Here is a 22,673-nt window from a genome sequence, read left to right as displayed (position 1 = left end):
AAATAAAAAAAAACTTACCAACAGCTTACAAATTACTTTCCCTGAGTGTCTTTGTAACATTTTGATTCATACTCATGACCTTTGGGGTAAATTTGAAACTATGCTCTGCCTCATTCTGTTTGTTTGGGTTCATTTGAATAATTTTTGGTTTACTGTATCACTGTTGGATTCATTGTATGCTAGCTTCTGTTTGATCTAGGGTTCACTTTCATAACCTTTTGGTTAGTTTTGGGCCTTCACTTTTCAACACTTTTCTGCTCAGTCTATTACTTTGACGTTAATTGCTTTCAATTATTTGCTTTAATATTTTTTTTAATAGACTGTTGCATTGGGTGGGTTTCTGTGTGTGTTCGAGTCCTCTATAATCAATTTAGAGCTCACACTTTTACTTTTGGTTTCATTTTATATCTTCTGGTCTTTAGTCTCTTTTAGTAACACAAAAACTGATCAATAAAGTTGGATTGAAACAGAGACACTTGTGTTGACGATCCTTTGACCTTTTTTTTTTTTTTTTTTTTTAACCTGTTGATTGAACCAATCAGTGAAGAGAGGGCTGTGCTGCACTTCCTGCTGCAGAGTCTGAATCACTGCCAGCTGGGAGTTTCTGCTCCAGCCTGCTGCAGCAGCAGCTCTCCACCTGGACATGCTGCAGGTGTGCGTGCAGGGCGTCCAGCCGTCTGCCACGGCCATCCACCTCCGGGTAAGACCCCAGCTTCACATCTGACTCACCTCTGACCTCTAGATCATGCATGACTGACACCATGTGATTAATATGTAAAGCTGTGACAGTGTGAAAGAAAAACACAGGCATGCCTTTGAGTTTCTGCATTTTATTTCCTGTGCTTCCGGCTTTAATCTCAGCCTTTAATCTTTAGTCGGTGTCTGTGACGGAGGTGAGAACTGGGGCAGAGTTTGTGGTTTATTGTAATGAGCAGAGCAGTGAACTGGAATGATCAGAATTGTGAAACGCAGTTAAAGTGGGACATAATTATATATATTGCAGAGCGCAGCCAAACAAGGAGGAGAGACCATTCCAAACAACCACACACACACACACACACACACACACACACACACACACACACACACATGCGCAGGGCATCATCCATCCACCCACCAACACAAGGAACAATCGGTCCTCAGTGATAAATGCCAGAGTCTCTTCCTTCCAAGTTTCACACTATCTCTGCATGAATATTCAGGTTGGACCAGTGCAGCTCTGAACATGGACGTCCGGATTCACCAGGCACCGAGTCGAAGGCAGGACGATCGCAGTAAGTAGACGTTTCCTTCGGTTTTCTGTCAGTCTCCTTGCTTTTAGTGGCATTTTGGTAAAAGGTTAAGAGAGATTTTTACTCTGGCAAATCATCAGATTTGCGTCGCTTTTCAGATGGAAGTGTGAACTCTGCTCCCGCTCATGAATCTTGTTGGCATTTTATGGCCGTCTTCACTTTTTCTAGTAATGTGTTTTCATTTCAAGTCAGTCGAATCCGACTGAGGAATGAAATGAACTCAAGATGAATCTGGTATCTTTGATTTATCAGACATGCAGTGACGTCTTACATTTACATACAGAATATTGTTATTTTATGCTTCTTCCATACGAACTGAAGCCCCTCAGTTCAGGGACCAGATGGAATTAAATCACCATCAGTTATGTCACTGTGCGTACTGGTTATGAATTAATCTACGCTGATGACGAATAATCCCAGTTTTTAATGCTTAGCCACCCGTTTTCAGGAAGGAAGGTTTTATAATCGGAGGTGTTGGAGTGAGTGTGGAGCTGCGGTGATAGTTTTGGCACGGTGTGTTTTCACGCTCTCCTCCCAGACAGGGATGAGGCAGCAGGTGTGGGAGAGATCTGACGAGGTGTGTGGGCCCGCGGCGTGACCGACTCGGAGCAGGAGATGAGGACGATTCTTCCTGTGTGTGGAGGCGGCGACGGCGGGGAACCCCGCAGCCTCCGCAGGCGGGTGGGCAGGATGAAGAAGCTGCTGTGGTTCAGGACCAGCCAGTGTGCGGCCGTCCACACCGACTCGGAGCCCGGAGTGTGGCTCCGGAGCTTCCAGGTGCTGGACATGGACGGGCAGTGTGAGGTGAGTGCTGGACAGAAGCATCCACAGAGACGCTGGTGTTATAATTCACTTTATCTAAACATTTGACTCATTTTTTTGGGAATTTATCGTCCAAACAAAGCTGAATGATCAGAGACATATCAGTATCATCTTCTGCTTCAGGAGAACTTTCCACGTTATGTTGCCGACAGTGCTGACAGTGATCACTGCTCGATTTATATATCTTCAATCTGGATTCCGTTGAGGCTGGTTAATCTGCTTCTGTGTCATCTGATTTCTGTCAGCTGTCACATATTCAGTCGACTAGGTCAGGGTTTTTTTCTGTGTGGAACTTCTGCCATTGTTTCCTTTTTCCTCACTCTCACAACGTCATTGGCGCCCGCAGCCGTTTACTGGCTCTGGGGGAAAAACTACAAAGCAGCAGAAACTCCAGGAAGACAAATCTCACATTTCTGGTTATTTCCAGAAATGTCAACCAAAAAAAAAAAGGCTTTAAATCATTTACACAGAAAAATGTCATCACCATAGTTTTGCATTTTCTGGAGTACTTTGCGGCCTGCCAACTCTTCACTCATTCATTTGCCTAATTGGACCTAATTGAGGTCTTCCCCCACACGGTCCCCGCGCCCTTTTGTCCTTATTGTGGAAATACTGGAAAGCAGCAGCAGCAGCAAACATGACAGAATCGAGCTGGTTTGTCCACTCGGAGAGGCAGAAACTCATTAGACAAACAAAAAGCTCTTTCTTCTCGCCGAGTGCGGAGAGCCTCATTAAAGATGTCCCAGTTGCTCAGCTTATTTCCAAATGTATGGCGTGCTTTCTCTTCGGCGCTCGGCGTGTCAGACAGACCTGTTTGCGGTGGTATGCGGCGCCACGCCTCTGACTCCAGAGGCAGGAAGGCCGACTCAAGAGGCTGTCGAGAAAAAGCCGTCCTGACCGGATTCTTCTGACGTGTTGACATTGCTTTCAGTTTACCAGCTTTTTAACCTCTTGGCGGTAAACCCTTCCTGTGAAAGTGACACCTGCTTTTCATAGAAACACTATAAGTAAATACTTCTTGACATCTTAGAGGATGTGTCCTGCAGAAAAAGATCCAGAGTGTGGAAGGCTATTGGCAGGTTCCATTAACCCAACGCGCCTCAGAGGCGCGTTGGGTTAATGGAACCTGCCAATAGCCCTTCAGAAGGTCTAATTTAGGGACATATTTGGAAGATCCCACCCGATCAACACAGTCCTCCATGCGAGGAACGTTGCTGAAGTCTGGACAGAATCGTGGGGTTTGATCGGCTTTAGGAGCGAGGAGGGATGGGGATCCTTGGAGCAGCAGAACCATGCTGGAGGAGATCATTCACCTCCTGCATTACAGAGCGCTTCGTCAGATTAACCCTTTAGAAGGGCTGTTCGACGGGTCTCGGCACATTCGTCTGAGTGGAAATGTCACCGAACAGACTGTGAGAGTCCCCGATGGGAGCGGTGACGGCAGAACGGACCGGTTCAGACACAGGCGCCCAATGAGCAGTTGGTTCTGACAGCATGTCAGAGTCGGAGGAGCGTACCGAACTGCATCGGCACGACCGTCACGAGGGCCGGACATGCTGTGGTCAAAAGGGACTGAGCCACAACAAGTTGAGCCTCAGGCTCGTGTTCAAGGACCACTTTTGGGTACCATCAGAACATCATTATGAAAGAACTTAAAGGTATAATGAACGATTTTCACGAAAAAGTCGAAGCCAAACGTCTGTTATTCGCTTTTTGAAAAACGCGCATGAGCCAGACCATCCGACCTGCTCTGCTGCTCCTACGAGCACGCTTGGCATTGCGCAATCATTTCTCCAGCGTGATTGACATGTTGGAGGACCAATAGTTGAGACTCGCATCACGCCATTCACTGGCTAAAACATCGTCCATTATACCTTTAATACACGTACCACCATCCCACGCCACAGCGTCTGCATCACAATCCTCTGATGGGTTTTTTCTCTTTTCCCTCCAACCAACGAAGAAGACTCCTCACTAGATGCAGAACCTCAGTCAGTCATTGGTTAAATAAACAGTATTTACACTATGGGAAAACTAATTTTTAACACATATTAACCCTATATCACAGAAAAACACACTTAATACACACTTTAGGACTAACAGGTGGATTTATTTAGATTTTGAACCTGTAGAATTGTAAGACTTGTAACATACCTGCAAACAGTGAGTGTTTTTGACCCGTTTTTGAAGCTCGTGTTGGAAACTTTGACATCCTGGTGTATTTTCTCTGTGACTGAAACTATTCTAATAACTAATGTATAAATGCGAAGCTGCTTTTAATCTCTCAGCTTTAAAGTGGATGTTGAATCCTGAAGATGTGATAAACACACTGGGAGTTATGGTGATAGATTCTGGAAGTATTCAGGCATCAGTGAACACAGCCCACCTTGACTTTTGAACTGTGTACCGTCAAACTGTTTGGTTATACTGGAAGACACAGCTTTAATCTTTAATTGTTAAATGTATTATTATTGCAAACATAAGTCTCAGTGCCAAATGACAGTAATTTTTTCTTTGATATTATTATTTTGGGACTTGATGAATAAAGGGAGGACAAAACTGTAATTATTGTTGCAGTTTTTCAAATTTTAAAAAAGTTTGATGCCACAGATCAGGATGCCTATTCTGACCTTAAATGGTCTTCACAACATGTACAGTAGTAGGAGGAGACGTGCTGAGAGGTTTTCTATATTAACTTCTAAATGACCCAACAGGAGTCTGTTCTACAGAAGGAAAACATTTACTTTTTTTGTGTATTTCTTTGGATTTTACAGCTCTCTGCTGTGAATGTACTTTCTATTTGCACTGTCCACAGACTGAGTCCATTCACGTTCATGTAACACGTTTTGTTGACCTGCTCCCCCGTTGGCTGAGCGTTGGCCACGCCCACACCTGCTCGTTAGCCCCGCCCCTCTCACACCTCTTCCTCCCTCCGGCAGACTTCAGTCTGTTTCCCCACTCTGGCTCTGATCAGCTGGACTGAGGTTCTTCCCTTTTCTGCTCCATTTCTCTTTTAAAATGAAAGTATCAGAAGAACTTGGACCTAAAGTGAACTGCAAGAGGAAAAAGATGAACCCTTAAAGTTTTACCCTCACTGGAGTTTACAAAGAGGAGTTATTCTCCACAGGATTAACATGGGGAAATGGAGCTTATCAATGGTAGGTTAAAGACATTATTATATATATTATTCCTTAGTCAGCAAAAATAAGTGCTGTTTTTTTTATTTCTTAAATAACTTTGAGCTAAACTTGGGTTTAGTTCTGCTTTTCTGACCACCCTGCAGTGGCTTTATTTAGTACAAAGTTGAGTATATTATGTATAAATCCAGCTGGTTTCTGTCATGTGGTGCAAACACAGTTTGCTGCTGTTGCTACAACATGTGATAAATAGTACTGAGATTCAGGAGCCTCGTTCCAGGACTGAGACTGACACAAGGTGACAGATGTGCCACTAAATCTCATAAATCCAGAGCTTTCATGTATGTTATAGAGGTGGTAGTCTGTATCTGTGTTTGTATTCACAAGCTTTAGAGTTTTCAGTCATAACTGCGGCTTTATCTGCCTTCATTTTACGATTTAGTGCACAAAACTATAAATTGCTCATTTTTGTTTTTTTTGTATTTGGGGGTTGAATATGCTTATTATTATCCCTTTGCATCTCCTATCCCCAGTTTTTACATCACAAAAAATATAGAAACCTGCATTTCATCAGTTTTGTATAGAGAAAACTGCCATAACTTAGCAGCTTCTCTTTCAAATATACACCCAATAAGTCTAATGCCCACTTTCTGAAGACACATTTTTTTCGTAGCAGTCCATATTGTGTAGACTGAAGACAATTATACAACGTAATGTAAAACTAAACCAAATCATGTTTTTCAAACCATAACTTTTTTGCAAAAGATCCCTAAATTGCCTTTATTCACTTGAAGTGAAAAACCCATTAATATTGCATGGGTTATTTCCACTCACTGAATGTGACTTACTGGATTTATCAGGTGTACCTTTGCAAAATAGACGCCCTGGCAGCACTTTTAGATGTATAGTGAAAAATGCAAATAATTGAAATAACTTATTTTGTAGTGTTTTTTACGGCGTAAACGTCAATAACTGGTTTTCTGCTTTTTATTACAGCGTCTTCAATTTATCTTAAATATGAAAAAAGTGCTGCTCTATGTTCCAGTTCTCCTTCAGTTTACCTTTATTAGTTCAGTTTGTGAACAAATTGCCAACTGTGATCCCCTGGCTGATGAATCAATGCCATGTATTATTTGATTTAATCAAATTTTCTGTCAATTTCAATCTATGATGTGATTAAAAAAAAAGAACACTTTAACTGCTGAAATAATATTGTGCTCTAATGCTCCGATAGCTGCTGTGATTATTGTTTGTACACACAGGATGAATGTTCTCCACAGGTTTGTGAAATGAAGAAAACTCCCTGTCGGATTGTGTTCCGCTGTGTCACGGTTTACTCCATTGTCTCCAGAGTGAATACGTCTTTGTCCGCTCATCCAGTGTCTGTCTGACTTTTAAAATGCTTTCTCACTAGCAGCATGTGGAGAATCACAGCGTTTGACCTCTATCCTTCACGGCTGTCTAGAAAACAAACTGTCCTCTCATTCCTGTAAATAATTCAGTTAATATTAATAAGACCTTTGAGATTTATTGCTAGAGTCATCAATTACCTGGATAAACATTTGTACATGAAGGGAAGTTATATGAAGCTTAGAGAATGAGTCACCTCTTTGTCTAAAACTTAAAGTCTTTATTACTGTGTTGCCAAACATGTTGGTTCAGAGGAAACATTCAGCCTGAGTGAAACGGACCGCCAAAATAGTCCCATGATATCCCTTAACTCTAAACTTTAAAGTTTTTTTTCTGCCAAGGTGCAGCGTATGCGTGATTGAAAATGTCTTTATTTTCAAAATTACTCGAGAAATTGACAACAATTCTCAACATAAAGTGAATGTGACAAAAAAACAGTGAAATATTCAAAAGTCTTGGCCGATAACTGTTTGGTTTCGCATGTTTTTTGCAAACTCCCCCTAAAAGCAGTGAGGAAACTCGCTTTCATGGCAGCAGCAGCGATCTCTCAGCACAGTGATGTTTCATCTCTTTCTTTCCTTTGAGATTTTTCCCTCTTGCCTGGTGGATTGTTGGGCTGGATTGGAGCCTTTTGTGGGCCAGTTTAAGGCCACGGGCCCTATGTTTAACACCCAGTCAACAGCCTGTTGATACAGCACAGTTTCATGGTAGTTAGTCCACTTGCTTCATACGTCTTTAGGGGTTAAAAATAGAACTGTCCTACTTTCACCGTGATTCATGAGATTGTGTTTGAGATCCACAGTTAGGTTAAATTCTTTAATTCAATTGCCTGCATACGCGTACATATTGTTCCTTTTCTTGTTTGGTCTTTATTTTAAGCATTGATTGTCTGATAGGTGCTAAAGTGAGTGACACTGAGAAGATCCAGGTGGTTCTTCTGGGCCTTGTGGTTTGCATGTTCTCCCTGTGCTTTTATAAGAGTTGATTCCAGTTCTCCGGCTTCCTCCAGCCGTTATAACATTCATGTTGAATTATGTGGAGCCCTGTCGGTGTAGAGAAGCGCGTGTTGGGGGAGTGTGGATGGGTGACCCTGCGTCTCCCCCGTGCAGGACCCCGTGCAGGAGTGGGGTGAGGAGGAGGAGGAGGGCGCCGTGTTCGGCATCACCCTCCGCCGGGAGCCCGTGCTGCCGGGCCCCGACTCGCCCGAGCCCCCGACGGCCTTCAGCTTCGTCCAGTACCACACGGTGAAGGTGCGCAGGCTGAAGGCCGCCACCCTGGAGCGCCTGATCACCCACCTGCTGGACCCCGAGCACCAGGAGCCCGACTTCGTCCCCGTCTTCCTGTCCACCTACCGGGCCTTCACCTCCGCCAGCTCGCTCATCCAGCTGCTGTTCCAGAGGTGAGAAAAAGCGAAGTCGGCGAGAGTGTGTGGCGCCGGCGACGCCCGGTCTTATCAAAAGCCAAACACGAGTACGAGCGCCTGATGATTTGTTTGAGCTGACGTGACGGCACACAGACGTAAAGGTGTGTTTGTCCTGCAGCTTCACGGCGTGCCAGACGCAGTAATCACCCTGGAGGAGGGTTGGTTCCCTCTCGCCAGCTGTTCACGCAGCAGGTTTCCATGACAGGCCCAAACGTTAGGAAGTAAACACAACCATCTCTGAAGCGGTCGTGACGCCGCCGCCACGCCCAACGTATGAGTTTTCTTCTCTCCATTCAACCTGTGAATCACAGGCAGTCGAGAGCTTCGAAAAACGAACATGAGTTCATTATCTTCAGCTTTTTAAAAGCAGCTAAATTCCGAGGGAGCTGCTGGTTCTAAATGAGGGAACTTCAGTTTATTTGGGCCTCAGACTGAGTGGAACTGGCCTTGAGTGCAGCCGAGTTGATATATTATGTGTCAAACAGCTGCCCTCATATCTGAGCTGCTGGTGGCAACAGGTTTCCTGTGAGCTTTGAAGGAGGTCATCCTCGTGACGAAGAGCCAACAGCCGCTTCCCTCCGCCCGCTTTTCTACAGGATGCAACGTTTTCTTTCTGTGTGTAAGATCCTGGTGGGGCTTTGCGGTTGTGTGTTGGCTGTTTAGGTCAAGTTTATCATCATAAGTACATCGGAAAACAAATTTTCTTATACAATGATTTTTTTTCTGCCGTCCACTGAGAATGCCAACGTTAAAATTGCATTTTAAAAGAAATGGTGCAATTTTTTTTTTAAAACTTCGTACTATATGCAAACAAAGAATCGTGCAAAATTGCATAAATAAGTGTTTATATGCAAATAGTGCAATAGGAGTAATCAGAGCAGTGGGAAGAGTGTGCAATTAGCTGTGTGCCAAAGTGTTTTCCAGTTTGTCCTTAAAATTCTCACTTTACACTGTTTTTAATTGCCTCATTTTTCACAGTAACAAGAAGGATCCTGTAGTAAAACGTGGACTAGGTTCCTACAGATAAGGCAGTGCGACTCTGGATTGCTTTTAGGGTTTATTAATCTTCTACCGTGTGGATAACCCCTCGGGGAGACATCTATTTGTCGGCACTTGTTGCACCGCAGCAAGGCCGCAGCGTCTCTGCAGGGACTCGGTGTTGTTGGACATTTCCACAGGAAGGCTCGGTTCTGGGACTTCACAGGATGTTTTCTCCACTAACTCCTCCTCTTCTCCCTCCGCAGGGACGACGCGAACGCCAACCTGGATAACGACGTCTGTCCTCGCAGGTGAGGCGAAATCGTCCGCCTCCCAGGTGGAGCGTCGCGTTATTCAGCTCTTCCTGAATCTCAGTCAGAGGATTGACCTTTTGACCCCATGCCTCCTGCAGCACCCTGCTCCCGGTGGTCCGGCGGTGGCTGGACAAACACAGCGAGGACCTGAACGAGCCTCCGCAGTACCCGACCCTGCGGCTGCTGTGCGTCCACCTGCAGCGCCGCCTCTGCTTCAGACGCTTGTCTCAGGCCGCCGAGGCCATGCTCAAGAAGTTCCAGGAGCAAGGTAGAGAAGATGTTCGATCAGGGATCAGCTGGTCTTCTTCAGGTGTTCTTTAAAGAAACTTGTGAGCTGCTGAAACTGTTGATTTTGAGTGTTTTGTTTGCTAACTGAGTTGAGTGGTGTGTTTTTACATAATTTCTGCTCCGCCGGGTTGGACAGATGGCGGCCAGCCTGCGTCAGAGCGCGCTGATGAGTCACTGCAGCAGGAGCTGGCAGATCAGCAGGACGGGGGCGAGCCGAGGCCGTTCAGCTTCATGGACTTCTCTGTGAGAGACGTGGCCGAGCAGCTGACCAGGCTGGACGCTGTAGGTCTCCCTCCAGGAGAATCGCCGCGCTGTGTTTTCACGCCGCGGCCTCGTCTCCTGATCGTCTTCCTCCCATCAGGAGCTGTTTGTCAGAGTGGTTCCCTTCCACTGCACGGGCTGCGTCTGGTCCCAGCGCGACAAGAAGGAAAACCGAAACCTGGCGCCGACGGTGCGCGCCACCATCTCCCAGTTCAACGCCGTCACCAACCGGGTCATCACGTCTCTCCTCTGCCCGTCCCCGCCCAGCCCCGCCGCCTCCTCCCCCGTGGCCACGCCCGGCTCGTCCTCCGCCTTCCCGTTTCCGTCCACGGCCCCGAGCTCCCCCAAATGCTCGCGCGCCAGCCCCGCCCACCGGGCGCGCATCATCGAGAGGTGGATCGCCACCGCGCAGGTGAAACGTCCAGAAACAAGTTCATCGTCAGCTGATTTCCGTTTGGAAAAGCTGACTGTGTGTGTGTGTGTGTGTGTGCGCGCGCACAGGAGTGCAGAGAGCTGAAGAACTTCTCCTCTCTGAGAGCCATCCTGTCGGCCCTGCAGTCCAACGCTGTGTATCGACTCAAGAAGACCTGGGCCGCTGTCAGCAGGTCAGAATCACTTTTAATGCACCGGAGCGGGAATCTGGACCCTTTATGAGTAAAAGACGCCTTTTTTTCCCACTTTCCTCCAAGTGAAATAGATCTGGACATGTTTAACCTTTAAAATGAGGATAACAACTCATAAAGTTGTTTATAGTCTATCAGCTGTAGCTTTTGTTGCATTTATGACATTTTATGAGCACAATTTAGTATTTTGAAAAATAGCCCTGTTGTGTAAATTGTAAAGTGTTTGTTCTCATAAACGTGGCTTGGTTGAGTTATTGTTGCGCAATCATAAAGTTGCAGGTTCGTTTTCCCATTTCAGCCATATGAAGAGAGACCGGCTCTCGAACATGATTCAACTCAGAATGTAATCAAAGTGTGGACGTCATTTTAAAATATGTAAATGTCTGTTTTTCCTCCAGGGACAGCATGACGACCTTCGACCAGCTGTGTGAGAGTTTCCCTGATGAGAACTGTGTGCTGATCAGCAGGGAGATCCTGGCGGAGGTAAACCCCTCGTGTTTTTAAAGCGTGTAGTTTATACATGTGCGAACTGGTGTTACACCCTTCAAGGTTAATATTAGATACATTCAGTTTTGGTTGACGGAACTACATTTTGAAGAACCACCCGTTGCAGACATGATAGTGTTCTGCTGTGTTTGCCAGTGTCACTCATCAAATTTGGATTTATTCAATCTTGATGCAAAAGAATCATAGAAAAATTAAATTTATTTAGAAAAAAAAAGCTCCAATTTCTCCTGGAAAATGCAATTTTGTGCACGTTTGAACAAAGTAAAATGCAGTTACATGCAAATATCCATAATTAAAGCTCAGTATTTAGAAAAATCTCTGCAGATGTAACTTGGTGATAAATTTGCATGATGAAATGTGATGTTTTCAGCCTGTTTGTCCTTCACATGAGGCTTGGCAGGGTTGGACCAGCACATGGCGTCCTTAACCTTAATTACATGTATTGTGAGAAGAGAGGCTAATTCATCAGAGGACTGACTCTATTGAGGAGTAGTTATGGGGAAAAAAAACAAAACAAAACAGAACGGCGGTGAGTTTTTACTGCTTCTGTCAGCCAGGTGAAGCCCGTCGCTGAGCCATCCCAATAAACGCCGGCTGTCAGGTACCGGCGCCCATCGAGCTGTTGGCTTCACGTTGTTTGACTACTCTCCTAATGTGCTCTCTCACACACACACGCGCACACACACACACGGTCGCCCTGCCTCCCACACCAGCAGCGCCCTGTTACGAGGTTCTCAACCCTGAAAAGAACAGTTATGTAACGCGCCTGTTGTCTTCTCACATGAACGCCCACCATCTCGGTTCATTTCTGCTCTCGGCGTTGATGCGGCCGCTTCCTGCAGGACTGCCAAGGCCTGGAGAGAAGTTCCTCATTCTGATAGATTTTGTCTTCTAAAGTGTGTTTTTGACATCAAATCTAAGCTCGATACAGCCAGACTTGGAACGATTATTTTCAAAAGCTTTAATACATTTCAAAAGATTTAATCTTCTTCTTCAATATGCAAATTGTATGATTGCATGTTAAAAGGAGTACATGGTATAATGACAATTATTTCAATCTAAGTTATACTTCATTCAGGTTTCTTTTCTTCCGTATGGATGCAGTACACCTCTCAAATAAGCTGCGGGTTTGACTTTCCCTGCATCATCAACTCCATTTCCTGCACAGTCACAGGCATGTTGAAGGACTAAAAATAAACTCCTGCTTTTCTTTCTCTAACGGGAAGCGTTTACCGCTCACACGACTGCTGCCGTTTCTCTTTTACATAGAGCTGAAATAAAACCAGCGTTTCCCACAGTTCATCAGTTTACTTAGTCTGGGTGAGGCTGTGTGCAGGATGGTTTACACCCATGTTCACATGGGGTGGGTGTGTGTGTGTGTGTGTGTGTGTGCACGTGTGTGTTTTTATATGCAAATCTCATGAGCTGTGCATAATAACTCCTCAAGTTGGTTTTTAACCAAATGAATAGAGGTAAATCAGAGCTGCTGTTAAACCAGTGGCGTTGTGTGTCCATCCGGTCCCTCAGGGCTCCAGCAGCGGCGTCGTGCCGTACCTGGGAACCTACCTGACCGTGCTCACCATGCTGGACACGGCGCTGACCGACACCGTGGAGGTGAGGCGCTCGTCCGGTCACCTCAGTGGATCTCTGACCTGATGTAACACTGACTGCTCTGTCTGTCTGTCACAGGGTGGACTCATCAACTTCGAGAAGCGCAGGCGGGTAGGTGTCGCCATCTAGTGATGTCTTCTATGAATTACTTATGTCCATTTAACCAAGGCTGTCACACACACACACACACACACACACACACACACAGCCCAATTTCATCCTAATTGTCTTGAAATGGATTTGAAATGAAGATATTTCTGAAAATGGCCCTGTGTGGCACACAAGTGGTGAAACTGAAGCAAAAAAAAAAACCCATAATGAAGCGAAATGTCTCCACTTCATCACCTCTTCCCTCAGGCTTGACGCCTCTGCGTTTAACACTCATTAGAATAACCAGTTTTGCTGTTTTCGTCCTCAGGAGTTTGAGATTCTGTCTCAGATCCAGCAGCTTCAGGCTTCGTGTTCTCACTACAGCCTCCCGGTCCGGCCTCACATCACGGCCTGGCTGCAGGCTCACACTCTGCTCACAGACCAGGAGAGGTGAGGCCGACCTCTGACCCACATCCAAGAGGAAATACCCGTTTTATCCCCGGACCGTCGTGTCTTAATGTTTTGCGTTGGTGTCTTAATGTAGCTATGAGCTCTCGCGGGAACTGGAGCCTCCGGTCGACCCCTGTCCCAACTCTCCAAACTCCTGGAGCAGCCGCCTGCTCGCCAGGAAGCTCGCCACGTAAGTCTGTCCACGGAGATAACTCCAGATCTTCATCTTCTCTATCCACTTTTTCCCTGTTGACAGTTTTAGTTTGATAACTGGAACCTTTAAAGTGCATTATGGGAGCAGGTAGGTGACCTGCACAACGACCCCTGACCTTACAGCTGTGAGTCTGCAGGGTAAACCACTGCTCCACTGAACCTTCCTAAACATGAGGAGGAGAAATGTCTGACAGCATGACTGTGTGATCCTGATCCAGAAACTTTCAGTTTTAACAGTTTTTCCTTTAACGACGGATTTTGAGTTGCTGTCAAATGTAAAAGTTCCCCGTTTGAAACGGTGTGTGTGTGCAGATTGCGAGCGTCCCACGACTGCACCCCCAGAAAGACCCACGCTGATCAGATCAGTGTCTCTTCTTCTGGCTCCAGCAGCTCGGACATGGAGGACCTCTCCGCTCCTCAGCCGTCCCTCCTCAGACTCAAGCTGAAGGTAGCGGCGCTGCGGATCTCCTCACACGGCGGCCGTCGTCCCGGACGTTTCGTTCACTCCGTCTCTCTCTCCATCCTGACAGTCCTTCTCGGGCTCGCTCCACAACGTGGCGGAGGACTTCTGCTCCATGTCGTCGTCGTCTCCCAGCCTGTCCAGCTCCTCCTGCAGCTCCTCCCACCCGGACCTCAGCTCCTCCTCGCTGCTGCTGAGCTCCGAGTCGTCGTCGCCGTCGCCGTCGTCCGGCTGCTCCCCTCAGGCCTCGCTGCCCCTCTACAACAAGCAGGTGGCCGACCTGTGCATCATCAGGGTCAGCGTGGAGAGCGTCAGCAACGGGAACGTCTACAAGAGCATCCTGGTGAGCGCCGTCATCAGATGGCTCTAAAATAGAAAGAGGAAGAGAAAACCGACTCTGCAGGAAAGATGAGAAGAAACAGTGCGATAAAATCCAATCAATGGTTTCAACTGTTTTGTTGGATTAATGAGAGAGAAAATCAAATATTTCTCTGAACTTTGTTTTTCCAAGATATTTACCAGAAAAGAAACTTTTGAAAATGTTTTCCGAATTATTACTTCCCTTTATGCCACATCTGTGAGGAAGATGCATTTGTGGGATGAGCAGCAGACCTGTGGATTGATTGGAAAGCCAGATTTTAAATAACTTCATACCAGGACACATATCGATTTAAATAACCTACCAAACACAAATCCCCCTTTGTTTTGTTTCATTTATTCATTTTAAAAAAGTGATCCAAGAATTATTTTTTTATTTGCTATTGAATCCACTATGATTTAGATTATTGTCTTTATATAACATTAGTTTTATCGCTATGGATTGAGACGGTATTTCCCTGAACTGAAGCGGACTGTGTGACTCTGTCTGGATTTGTTTTCCGTGCAGCTGACGAGTCAGGACCACACGCCGCAGGTGATCCAGAGAGCTCTGGAGAAACACAACATGGAGGACGTCCGCTGCCACGACTTCAGCCTCTTTCAAAAGCTCCACAGCGGAAAAGGTGAGAACGTCGCCCTCTCAGCACACGGCTTGTTTACTTTGTTTTTTAACAACCTTTAAAAAAAAAAAGCTAGAATATGGTCAAATGGCTGCACTTCTTCACCTTCTCCCTCTTTCTGCCTCAGAGCTGCAGATACCGGACAAAGCCAACGTCTTTTACGCCATGTGCACCTCGGCCAACTACGACTTTGTGCTGCGCCAGCGCTGGAGGAGCCACGGGAGGCAGCTCGCCTCCTCTTCCAGTCCTGGAGCTCAGCCCAGGAACCGCCACGCCAAGTGAGGAGGATCCCGCTCCCGGCCGGAGGAGGGGGGGAGCGGCGCCGGGTGTCCCTGCAGATTAGAGCCGCTCTGTGAAGGACTTCTCATCCAGATGAAGCTGTCTGAGAGGAGTGGACGGATGATCTGCTCGGTGCCGTTTAAAGAGATGGAAGTGGATGTGCAGGTTTGGAAAGATGGACTTCAAGCAGGACCTGAGATGAATCTGCTGAACTGGATTCAGATTTCTGGACCTGCAGTTTCCTCTGCACATCAGGAGCTGCTGACTGTTTCAACCAAGAAATCCCAACCTGACACGGATCTGGGTCCCATGTCAAGACTTTCGCAGATTCAACAGTGTGTGTGTTAAAAACACTGCTTGGTATTATAAGTATTCACTTGTACTGTCGCTGAAGAATGAAATGTTGATATCATTTTACCAATTTAAGTTATTTTTTTCCAGTATTGAGCTTTTAGAGAAAAAGTGGCACGATAAAAGCGTCTTTGTTTTTAATGTTGTTGTTGGTTGATGTTGGATCACTGGAATCTTAATTTATAATCTGTTTTCCACCGTGAATCTCCATCACTTGTTTTGGTTCTCAGTTTGTGTCACTTTTAGCAAAGAAAACTGTTTTTTATGGTCTCTTGTGGTCAAATGAAGGAAACTTTTTTGTGAAAGTGAGGACGCCTCGTCTTAAATGTGGCGTTTATGGTGTTCGCCTGTCAGGCGAGGCTGCTGGTCACCTCCATCCTGAACACAGGAGAGATGAACGAGGGTAGAGTGAAGAGGTTCATGTATGTGAAAATGAAACGTCTCAGTATGTGAGTGAATTCTGATCTTCAAGTGTTCTCTGATGTCAAATCCTGTCTAAAACCTGCAAAAAGCTTTTTATTATTCCTCTTAATCCGAGAAATCATGAATGTTTTTTAGTTTTCTGCAGGATTTTGTATTGCTGGGTTGACCTTTAAAGCTGCTGTGGTTTAGTAGAAGTCTGGTAAAGTTTTTCACATCAGCTGAAGGTAATGTAACTTAACGTAAGCGCAAGCTTTGGACTGAATTTTATTTCAACAAATTCTTATTTTTTTAAGTTTAATCCAAGCACTTGTCTATAATTAGTAATAAAAGGCCCTAAAAATTGGAGTATACAATTATCACAGTGGCACTGTCATTTTTTAATGTCTGTTTTAGACTTTTGTCCATTGACGAAAAGGAAATTGCTTGTTTGCTTTTAAATGTCTTCTTTTTTTGAAAAAGTTAATTACCCTGTCTAAAACAGGGTTGTCACAAGACTTTAGTACGGTCATGCAGATGAAATATCTCTTCATGTTGTAGCTGCTTATGTTCTTCTTATCCATACAACGTTCAGTGCGAATGTTCATGCTCAGTGGATTTCTCATGAGAATCTCTGGATTCTTTTCAATGCAGAGTGAATGTTTGGTCCTGTGTCATATCTCCATTATATTCGTTTAATTCCGTCATGATGTGCAAAGCTTTTCTCAGGGAGATAGAGAAAAAAGCTCCTTTAATACTACTTTAATAATAATAATAATAATAATAATGATGCATTGGTTTTATATAGCACTTTTCAGGACACTCAAAGACGCTTTGCAGAGAAACAGATATTTTCATGTAAACAATTTGATTCAAACTGTGAAACTTTCATTAATTTTAGTTTGGGAACTGAAATAGTTCGTCATATGTTTGATACAGTCTCCTAAATAAGTACTTTCCTCTTTTCTTTTCTTTTTTAAACAATAACCAAGCAAAATGATCTTAACTAACTGTACAAATTAAAGAAAAGTAACTTTCCAGTATAATTAATTACTTTTGATGTGCCTATAAAGTCTCAGTTTCAGCCATTTATGAAACAATGATAGAAATCATTAAAAAGTTTCAGATCTGGAGTGTTGACTGATACTGACTTTTGTTTAAATTGCCCCAACAGAATCTTTACAGCCATTACATTGTAATATTAGAGAAAAAAAAACGCAGTTCATTTTCTAGTTTTGCATTCATACTCAGACATTCATTCAGAAAATACACTCCCAAAAATATACATGCACACACACAAATATATATAAACATACACCCATGCTGTCTTATTTCCAGGGGTAGAGACCTCCATTCAAACTTGATCTGAGTCTAGGACTTTTTTCAGTTCTTGACTGAGGATTTTTTGTTCATGCATAAATTAAAGAAATTACAAATTCCTACAAAAAGAACACAATTTTCCTGTTGTTAAAAGGGAAAAATGAAGAATTTATCAAATTCTGGTTTTTGTTCACAACAAAAGCTTCAGGAACTGTAGCGGAGCCAGAGTGGGGGCAAGGGGCCGGTCGCCCCAGGGCCCACAAGGTCATAGGGCCCCGTTTCATGAGATGTTCACATTTACTCGTAAATAAATTATTATAATGTGCAGTGTGTGCGAGTATACGCATATGATTGTGGGCTCCAATTTGCCAATTCTTACATTACGACTGTCCATGAATGCATCAGAGCTGTAAGCCAGCGCTGATTGGCTGTGCGGCATGAACAAGTTTTTATGTTTTGCACTTGATCTGAACTCTTTGGAGGGAAGTTAAACAGTATGCTAAACACTATGCTAGCTGCTAGCGGTACTACCCAAAACCTAACATCGGAGCCACTGGTGAGTCAGTGAAACCTTCACAAATATTGTCTTTAACAGAATTCCGTGGTCTTAAACACCTGGATATTTGAATGTGCCTTGTGTACAAGAGACCGCTGAGTGTATTTTTTTCTAATATACGTGAATTCCAAAAGATATAGATAGCTGTGTCTATATCTATCTGAATAGATTGTGTAATTTTAGACCAGCTGTGTTCATTTTATATTTAAGCTGTATCAAAGATGGTACAGATTTAGCCAGTGAGTTTTTAATTTGAGCTTTCAGCACCATGGACAGCGGAGGCTCAGAGATTGACAGCTGTCAGGCTGCAGTTGTGTGTGTGCGCGTGCGTATGTGTATTTGTTCTTCAGAACAAGTTTGTGAACTGGTTTGTGACTTTATTCTGCTTTCTGAGGCATATAGGTTTGCTTGGCTCAATAAAAGTGAGCATTAGTGTGTTGTTTGATGGTAGCATGAGGGATTGTTTGAATGGTAAAATTACTATCATAAGGGCCTGTAGAGAATGCTCCGCCCCCTCTGTACTGAGACTCACGCTCAGCCTCTGTTCAGGAGTCTTCCTCCTTGCGTGAAATTCTCTCTGCAGCCACTAGGTGGCGGAAGACGCTAACACTGGGAATCCACCCATCTATTTACTTTTTTTTTAATCAGTTAAACAACTACCGGTAATTCAAATTTCAGTCAAAAATGCTGCTTTGTTTTTGTGTCGACCTGCATTTCCTGCAGTGTGAAGTTCAGCTCGAACCTCTTCAGGGAAACACACAGTCCAAACATGAGGAGATGAGGGGGAAGGAAAAAAAAAAAAAGAAAAACAGCAGCAGAGGGAGGAGACTGGGGTCATCGAGGTCGTTGTCCTGCCCCTGCACCCTGCCAGCGTGATAAACAGAGTGAGGGGTCAGAGGCCACGGTGGCAGATGTGGGTTCGGCAGTAGGAGGTCATGACCTGTCTGGACGGCTCCGCTGTCTGTGGTCACGACCTTCATTTACATGTTTTGAACTCAGTGTGTTTTTCTTCCTCCCTGTCCGCTCTGTCCGTTGAAGAAGGGTTTAAAGAGGAAAACAGGAGTTTCTTGGACCTCTCAGCCATCTGCACTGGTTGCTGGTTCTAAACCGTGGTTTAACCTCTCTACCAGACGCCAAATTGGAACAGATCATTTAATGATGTATAAAAATTGCAGCGATAAATGAGTATTTGATTGTTTCTACCTTGAAACAAGTTTGTTTCAGGTTCAAGTGTGATAAACTGACCTTAACTGCATCAGGAGAGCTTCTCTGGCTGCTTGCTTTTACAACAAGAGACCGTCTTTTATGAAGAGGATTCCCCCCAACTCAAGGTCAAGACTTGGTCCCATGTGCCACCGGGAGAGGTGGGGGGGGGGGGGGGGGGGGGGGGGGGGTCCTGTTTGCATTACTGCTATGGAAATGATCATGTGAGCCACAAAGAAGGCAGACAGAGGAGCGCCATATCCCCCATATCTGATCGAAACCATCAACATGCCAATTAGACCCGGTCTGGACCGTTAAACCATCAGATCAATTCTGAAACAGGCTGAGAAGCACAGGACTGCAGCCGGACTTAAAAAAAAAAAAAGACAAAAAAAAAAAAACTGCCATTGAGCCTGATGTTACAGCTTCATTTTTATCTGTAAAATCTTCCAAATGGCTCTCAGAAGTGAATTTACATGAGAATGATTGATTTGAGGCTTTTGATTGAGGATTTAGAGCAGAGGTGTGAAGCACGTCTCTTCAGGGGCCACATAACAGACCTCTCTAATCTGATCTTGGGAGGAACATTTCTGTTTTGGGTTTGCATGTTCTCCCTGTGCAGGCACTGTGTTCCTTCTGATGACTCCTCCACACATGACTCTGTCTTCACTTCTCCTGTTACTTGTGTCGTACGGCCACAACATTCAGTTCCACATGTCTGATGTTTCATGGCTGCAGCATGAGCTGCATTAATTTCACATAAATATTGAAGATAAAGCGAACAGGAAAAAGCGGAGTCTTACTCCCGGAGGGCCGAAGTCGGATCTTTTCTTGGTGCTGGTCATGTGCTGTCCCCCCGAGGGCTCCAGATATCTGGCTCTTAATGACGTCCGCCCGGCTCGGGTCACGCCAGGCTACTTTTTGATCTGAATTTACTCCTATAGGCAGAGCGCTGGATGAGCCGACAGACCGGCTAATGGGCAGCGAGCATCATGTGAGGCCTGAATGTCAATCGGTCTCGGTTCAGCCCAGGTTGACTCGCAGAAGCGTCGCTGCGGGGCAATAAAAACATTTTAAATGCCGATTGCATTTCAGGGAGCATTTGTTGCTTTATTGGAAAAAAAAAAAACCAAGGCCTTAGGCAAAGATTAAAATATGCTGTAGTCTTTTTTTTTTTAAATAAATATATTTAGTTACATACACTGTGCTGAAAACAAAAGCCTTTTTTTTTTTGCAAACAAAAAAATGAATGAAAACGGCAGTTTTAATTCAACATGGGGTAAAGTCACATGTGGTCTGGCACTACTGAGGTGTTGCATAAATATGAAGTGGCCTACTTTTAGAGCCACGCTCATCATCCCTGACCTGCTGTATCCAGTTTCTATTGGCGCTGTCGTCAGGGGAATCCTCCAAAACGGCTCATCTACCCGAGAACGATACGTATTTATCAGCAGAATCTGGACGCCGTTCCACAATCAGGTCAAGAGGTAAAGGTTATGGATCCGCTTCTCAGTGGGCTGCTGTTTGAAAATATTCAGTTTGACACATTTTTGAACTTGGTTGTACTAAAACAGGCTTTACGGACGTTATCTGCCAGGAAGATCAAATCATCAGATTACAGGTCAGTAAAAGTCCTTCCCTAAAACTACATGCACGACGTAAGACGACGATAAAAGAGTCTGCAGAGGAAAAAATACCCACAGATCTGACAACATGTCAAACTGAGAACCAGAGAGTAGAAGCCACTGCAGTATTCTCAAACACCACTTTCTTTTTAATGATTACTGCAGGTTAACAAAAAAGGAAGATAATAATCTGATAATATCTCAGCAAACGTCTTCCACATCAAAAATCCTCCTTAGATGATGTTCATGAGTAACTGGAGGTGATCACTCATTCATTATACTAATCAATAATGCCACATCTGTGGCAATTTTAAATGTAGTATTACAAAAGGTTTTTATCATTAAAGCATTTTACCGTTTTAGCATTAAGGAATGCTTTTAACTGTCTTATGAGTGCAGCCAGTGTAACAACACACAGACAGAAGATGAGAGCTTGACCCAGAAAGACCTTAAGGTTCCTCATTTCAGGACAACTGTTGCCTCATAAAGAGGCTGTTTAAGGTTAGAGTCCCGTTCGGTTTCAGGGGCTTCTCTCTGCCCCGTGGCCCTGATCTGGATGAACTATTACAGAAAATAACTGGACGGATGCTACTGTGTGCTTTTGAAAGCCTGTTGAGATTTCTGTACAAAATGATTCAAGTTTAGATCTCCCACTATAAACTTTATCACACTTCTCTTCATGTTCTATTTCTGTGCACATTTGGAGTCAATTCACAATTTCTTTTTTGTTGAAAACACAACTTGCTGTACTTTTAAGTTGTACCTTCAACAGTGTCACGCACAGGGACACACTTAATCTAAAGTCCCTCCTGAGAGACAGCTGCGTCCGTCACCAAATCACCAAATCCACCCGCTGACGCCGGACTGGACACGAAATGCATGTCTGCTGTTCACTCAGCTCCAAATAATAACCAGCAACTAATCACAGCTTAGTGCGGGTGTGTGTGTGTGTGTGTGTGTGTGTGTGTGTGTGTGTGTGTGTGTGTGTGTGTGTGTGTGTGTGTGTGTGTGTGTGTGTGTGTGTGTGTTCTCCTGCATGTGAGGCAGAGGCCGCTGTGCGAGTGTGTCAGCAGCGAGCATGTGATATCATCCAGTGTGTGTGCGTGTGTGTGGGTGTGTCTTCATGCACAGATATGTGGAACAGTAGGTCAGATGGAAAAGATTTGCTCACATGGTCATGTCAACACATTTCTAATGCCTCTATTGTTGTGTTTTCGTGTGTGTGTGTGTGTGTGTGTGTGTGTGTGTGTTTCTTTTCCGTCATTAGCTCTTCAGCAGCGGGAGCATTAACATTACAGGAAATGGAAATTAGAGACTTGGCAGCTGGTCCTCCTGTCAAATCAAAGATATTGTAAAAAAAAAAATGTTTATTACGTTAACGTAAAAAAACTCATGCATAAAGTTTTTAACATACAAAAATAGAACAACCTCACACCCTAAAAGGAGACAAAATCTCCCCCCAGTTCAAATGTGTTCGGCTTGTGGTTCAGAGTCCAGGCCACTCACTCAATGGGCTTTTTCAACCTGTACATATTTCTTTTTCATTCATTTGGATGAGAGCAGACCGGCGATGGGATTTAAGAATCAAATTTTAACAGCGAATACAATCCTGACTGTGTGAGTCATTAAAAAGTTATGACAAACTTTTTTCAGCAGTGTTGTTTTGAAAGCCAATGTTGTTTTAAATATGTTTTAAAGCCAATGCAATGATCCTGGAGGAGACAGACGGCCAAATTTGAGCAAAAATGTGAATTTAAAGACAAATTGCAGGCTTCCTGCTGGATGTAGGTCGAGGGTGTTAGAGCGTGATTTTTAGGTCTTCGTGAGATGAACAAATGAGTTTTGGTTTGATCACTCTATGACATTCCTGTGGGCTGTGGTGGCCATTTTAATGTGTCTAGGTGGCGCTAGAGAGCACATTTTGACAATCAAGGGGTTAATTTTCTCAATTTTATCAAATGTTTCACTGGTCACCATGCACTTGCCAAACTTAGTGTTTGAGCTTGTCTACAGGGTCAAATTTGGGCTCAAAGACGCCTTAGGAAAATAATATTAAACACTAC

The 22,673-nt window shown here is 44.4% G+C and overlaps 1 protein-coding gene across 3 annotated transcripts; it reads left to right on the top strand.

The window, feature by feature from the left end:
- The first annotated feature begins 648 nt into the window (after nt 1-648).
- Nucleotides 649-16,287, top strand: rgl3a (ral guanine nucleotide dissociation stimulator-like 3a). Of its 3 annotated transcripts, XM_030093582.1 has the most exons (18): nt 649-700; nt 1,203-1,274; nt 1,831-2,096; nt 7,771-8,060; nt 9,329-9,373; nt 9,475-9,644; nt 9,801-9,946; nt 10,026-10,337; nt 10,427-10,530; nt 10,947-11,031; nt 12,583-12,669; nt 12,745-12,777; nt 13,085-13,206; nt 13,301-13,396; nt 13,732-13,867; nt 13,950-14,222; nt 14,766-14,880; nt 15,005-16,287. In XM_030093582.1, the coding sequence occupies exons 3-18, from the start codon at nt 1,908-1,910 to the stop codon at nt 15,157-15,159; spliced, it is 2,358 nt and encodes a 785-aa protein (XP_029949442.1). In that variant the 5' UTR covers nt 649-700; nt 1,203-1,274; nt 1,831-1,907; the 3' UTR covers nt 15,160-16,287. The 3 variants fall into 3 exon arrangements, with proteins under 3 accessions (XP_029949442.1, XP_029949443.1, XP_029949444.1); XM_030093583.1 differs by lacking the exon at nt 649-700 and having other exon boundaries at nt 1,120-1,274; nt 13,810-13,867; XM_030093584.1 differs by lacking the exons at nt 649-700; nt 1,203-1,274; nt 1,831-2,096 and adding an exon at nt 5,067-5,272.
- Nucleotides 16,288-22,673: the final 6,386 nt, after the last annotated feature.

Source organism: Salarias fasciatus, chromosome 6, assembly GCF_902148845.1.
Source record: "Salarias fasciatus chromosome 6, fSalaFa1.1, whole genome shotgun sequence".
NCBI lineage: Eukaryota > Metazoa > Chordata > Actinopteri > Blenniiformes > Blenniidae > Salarias > Salarias fasciatus.
The sequence above is the reverse complement of the archived record's forward strand: the minus strand, read 5'-3'. Positions and strand labels throughout refer to the sequence as shown.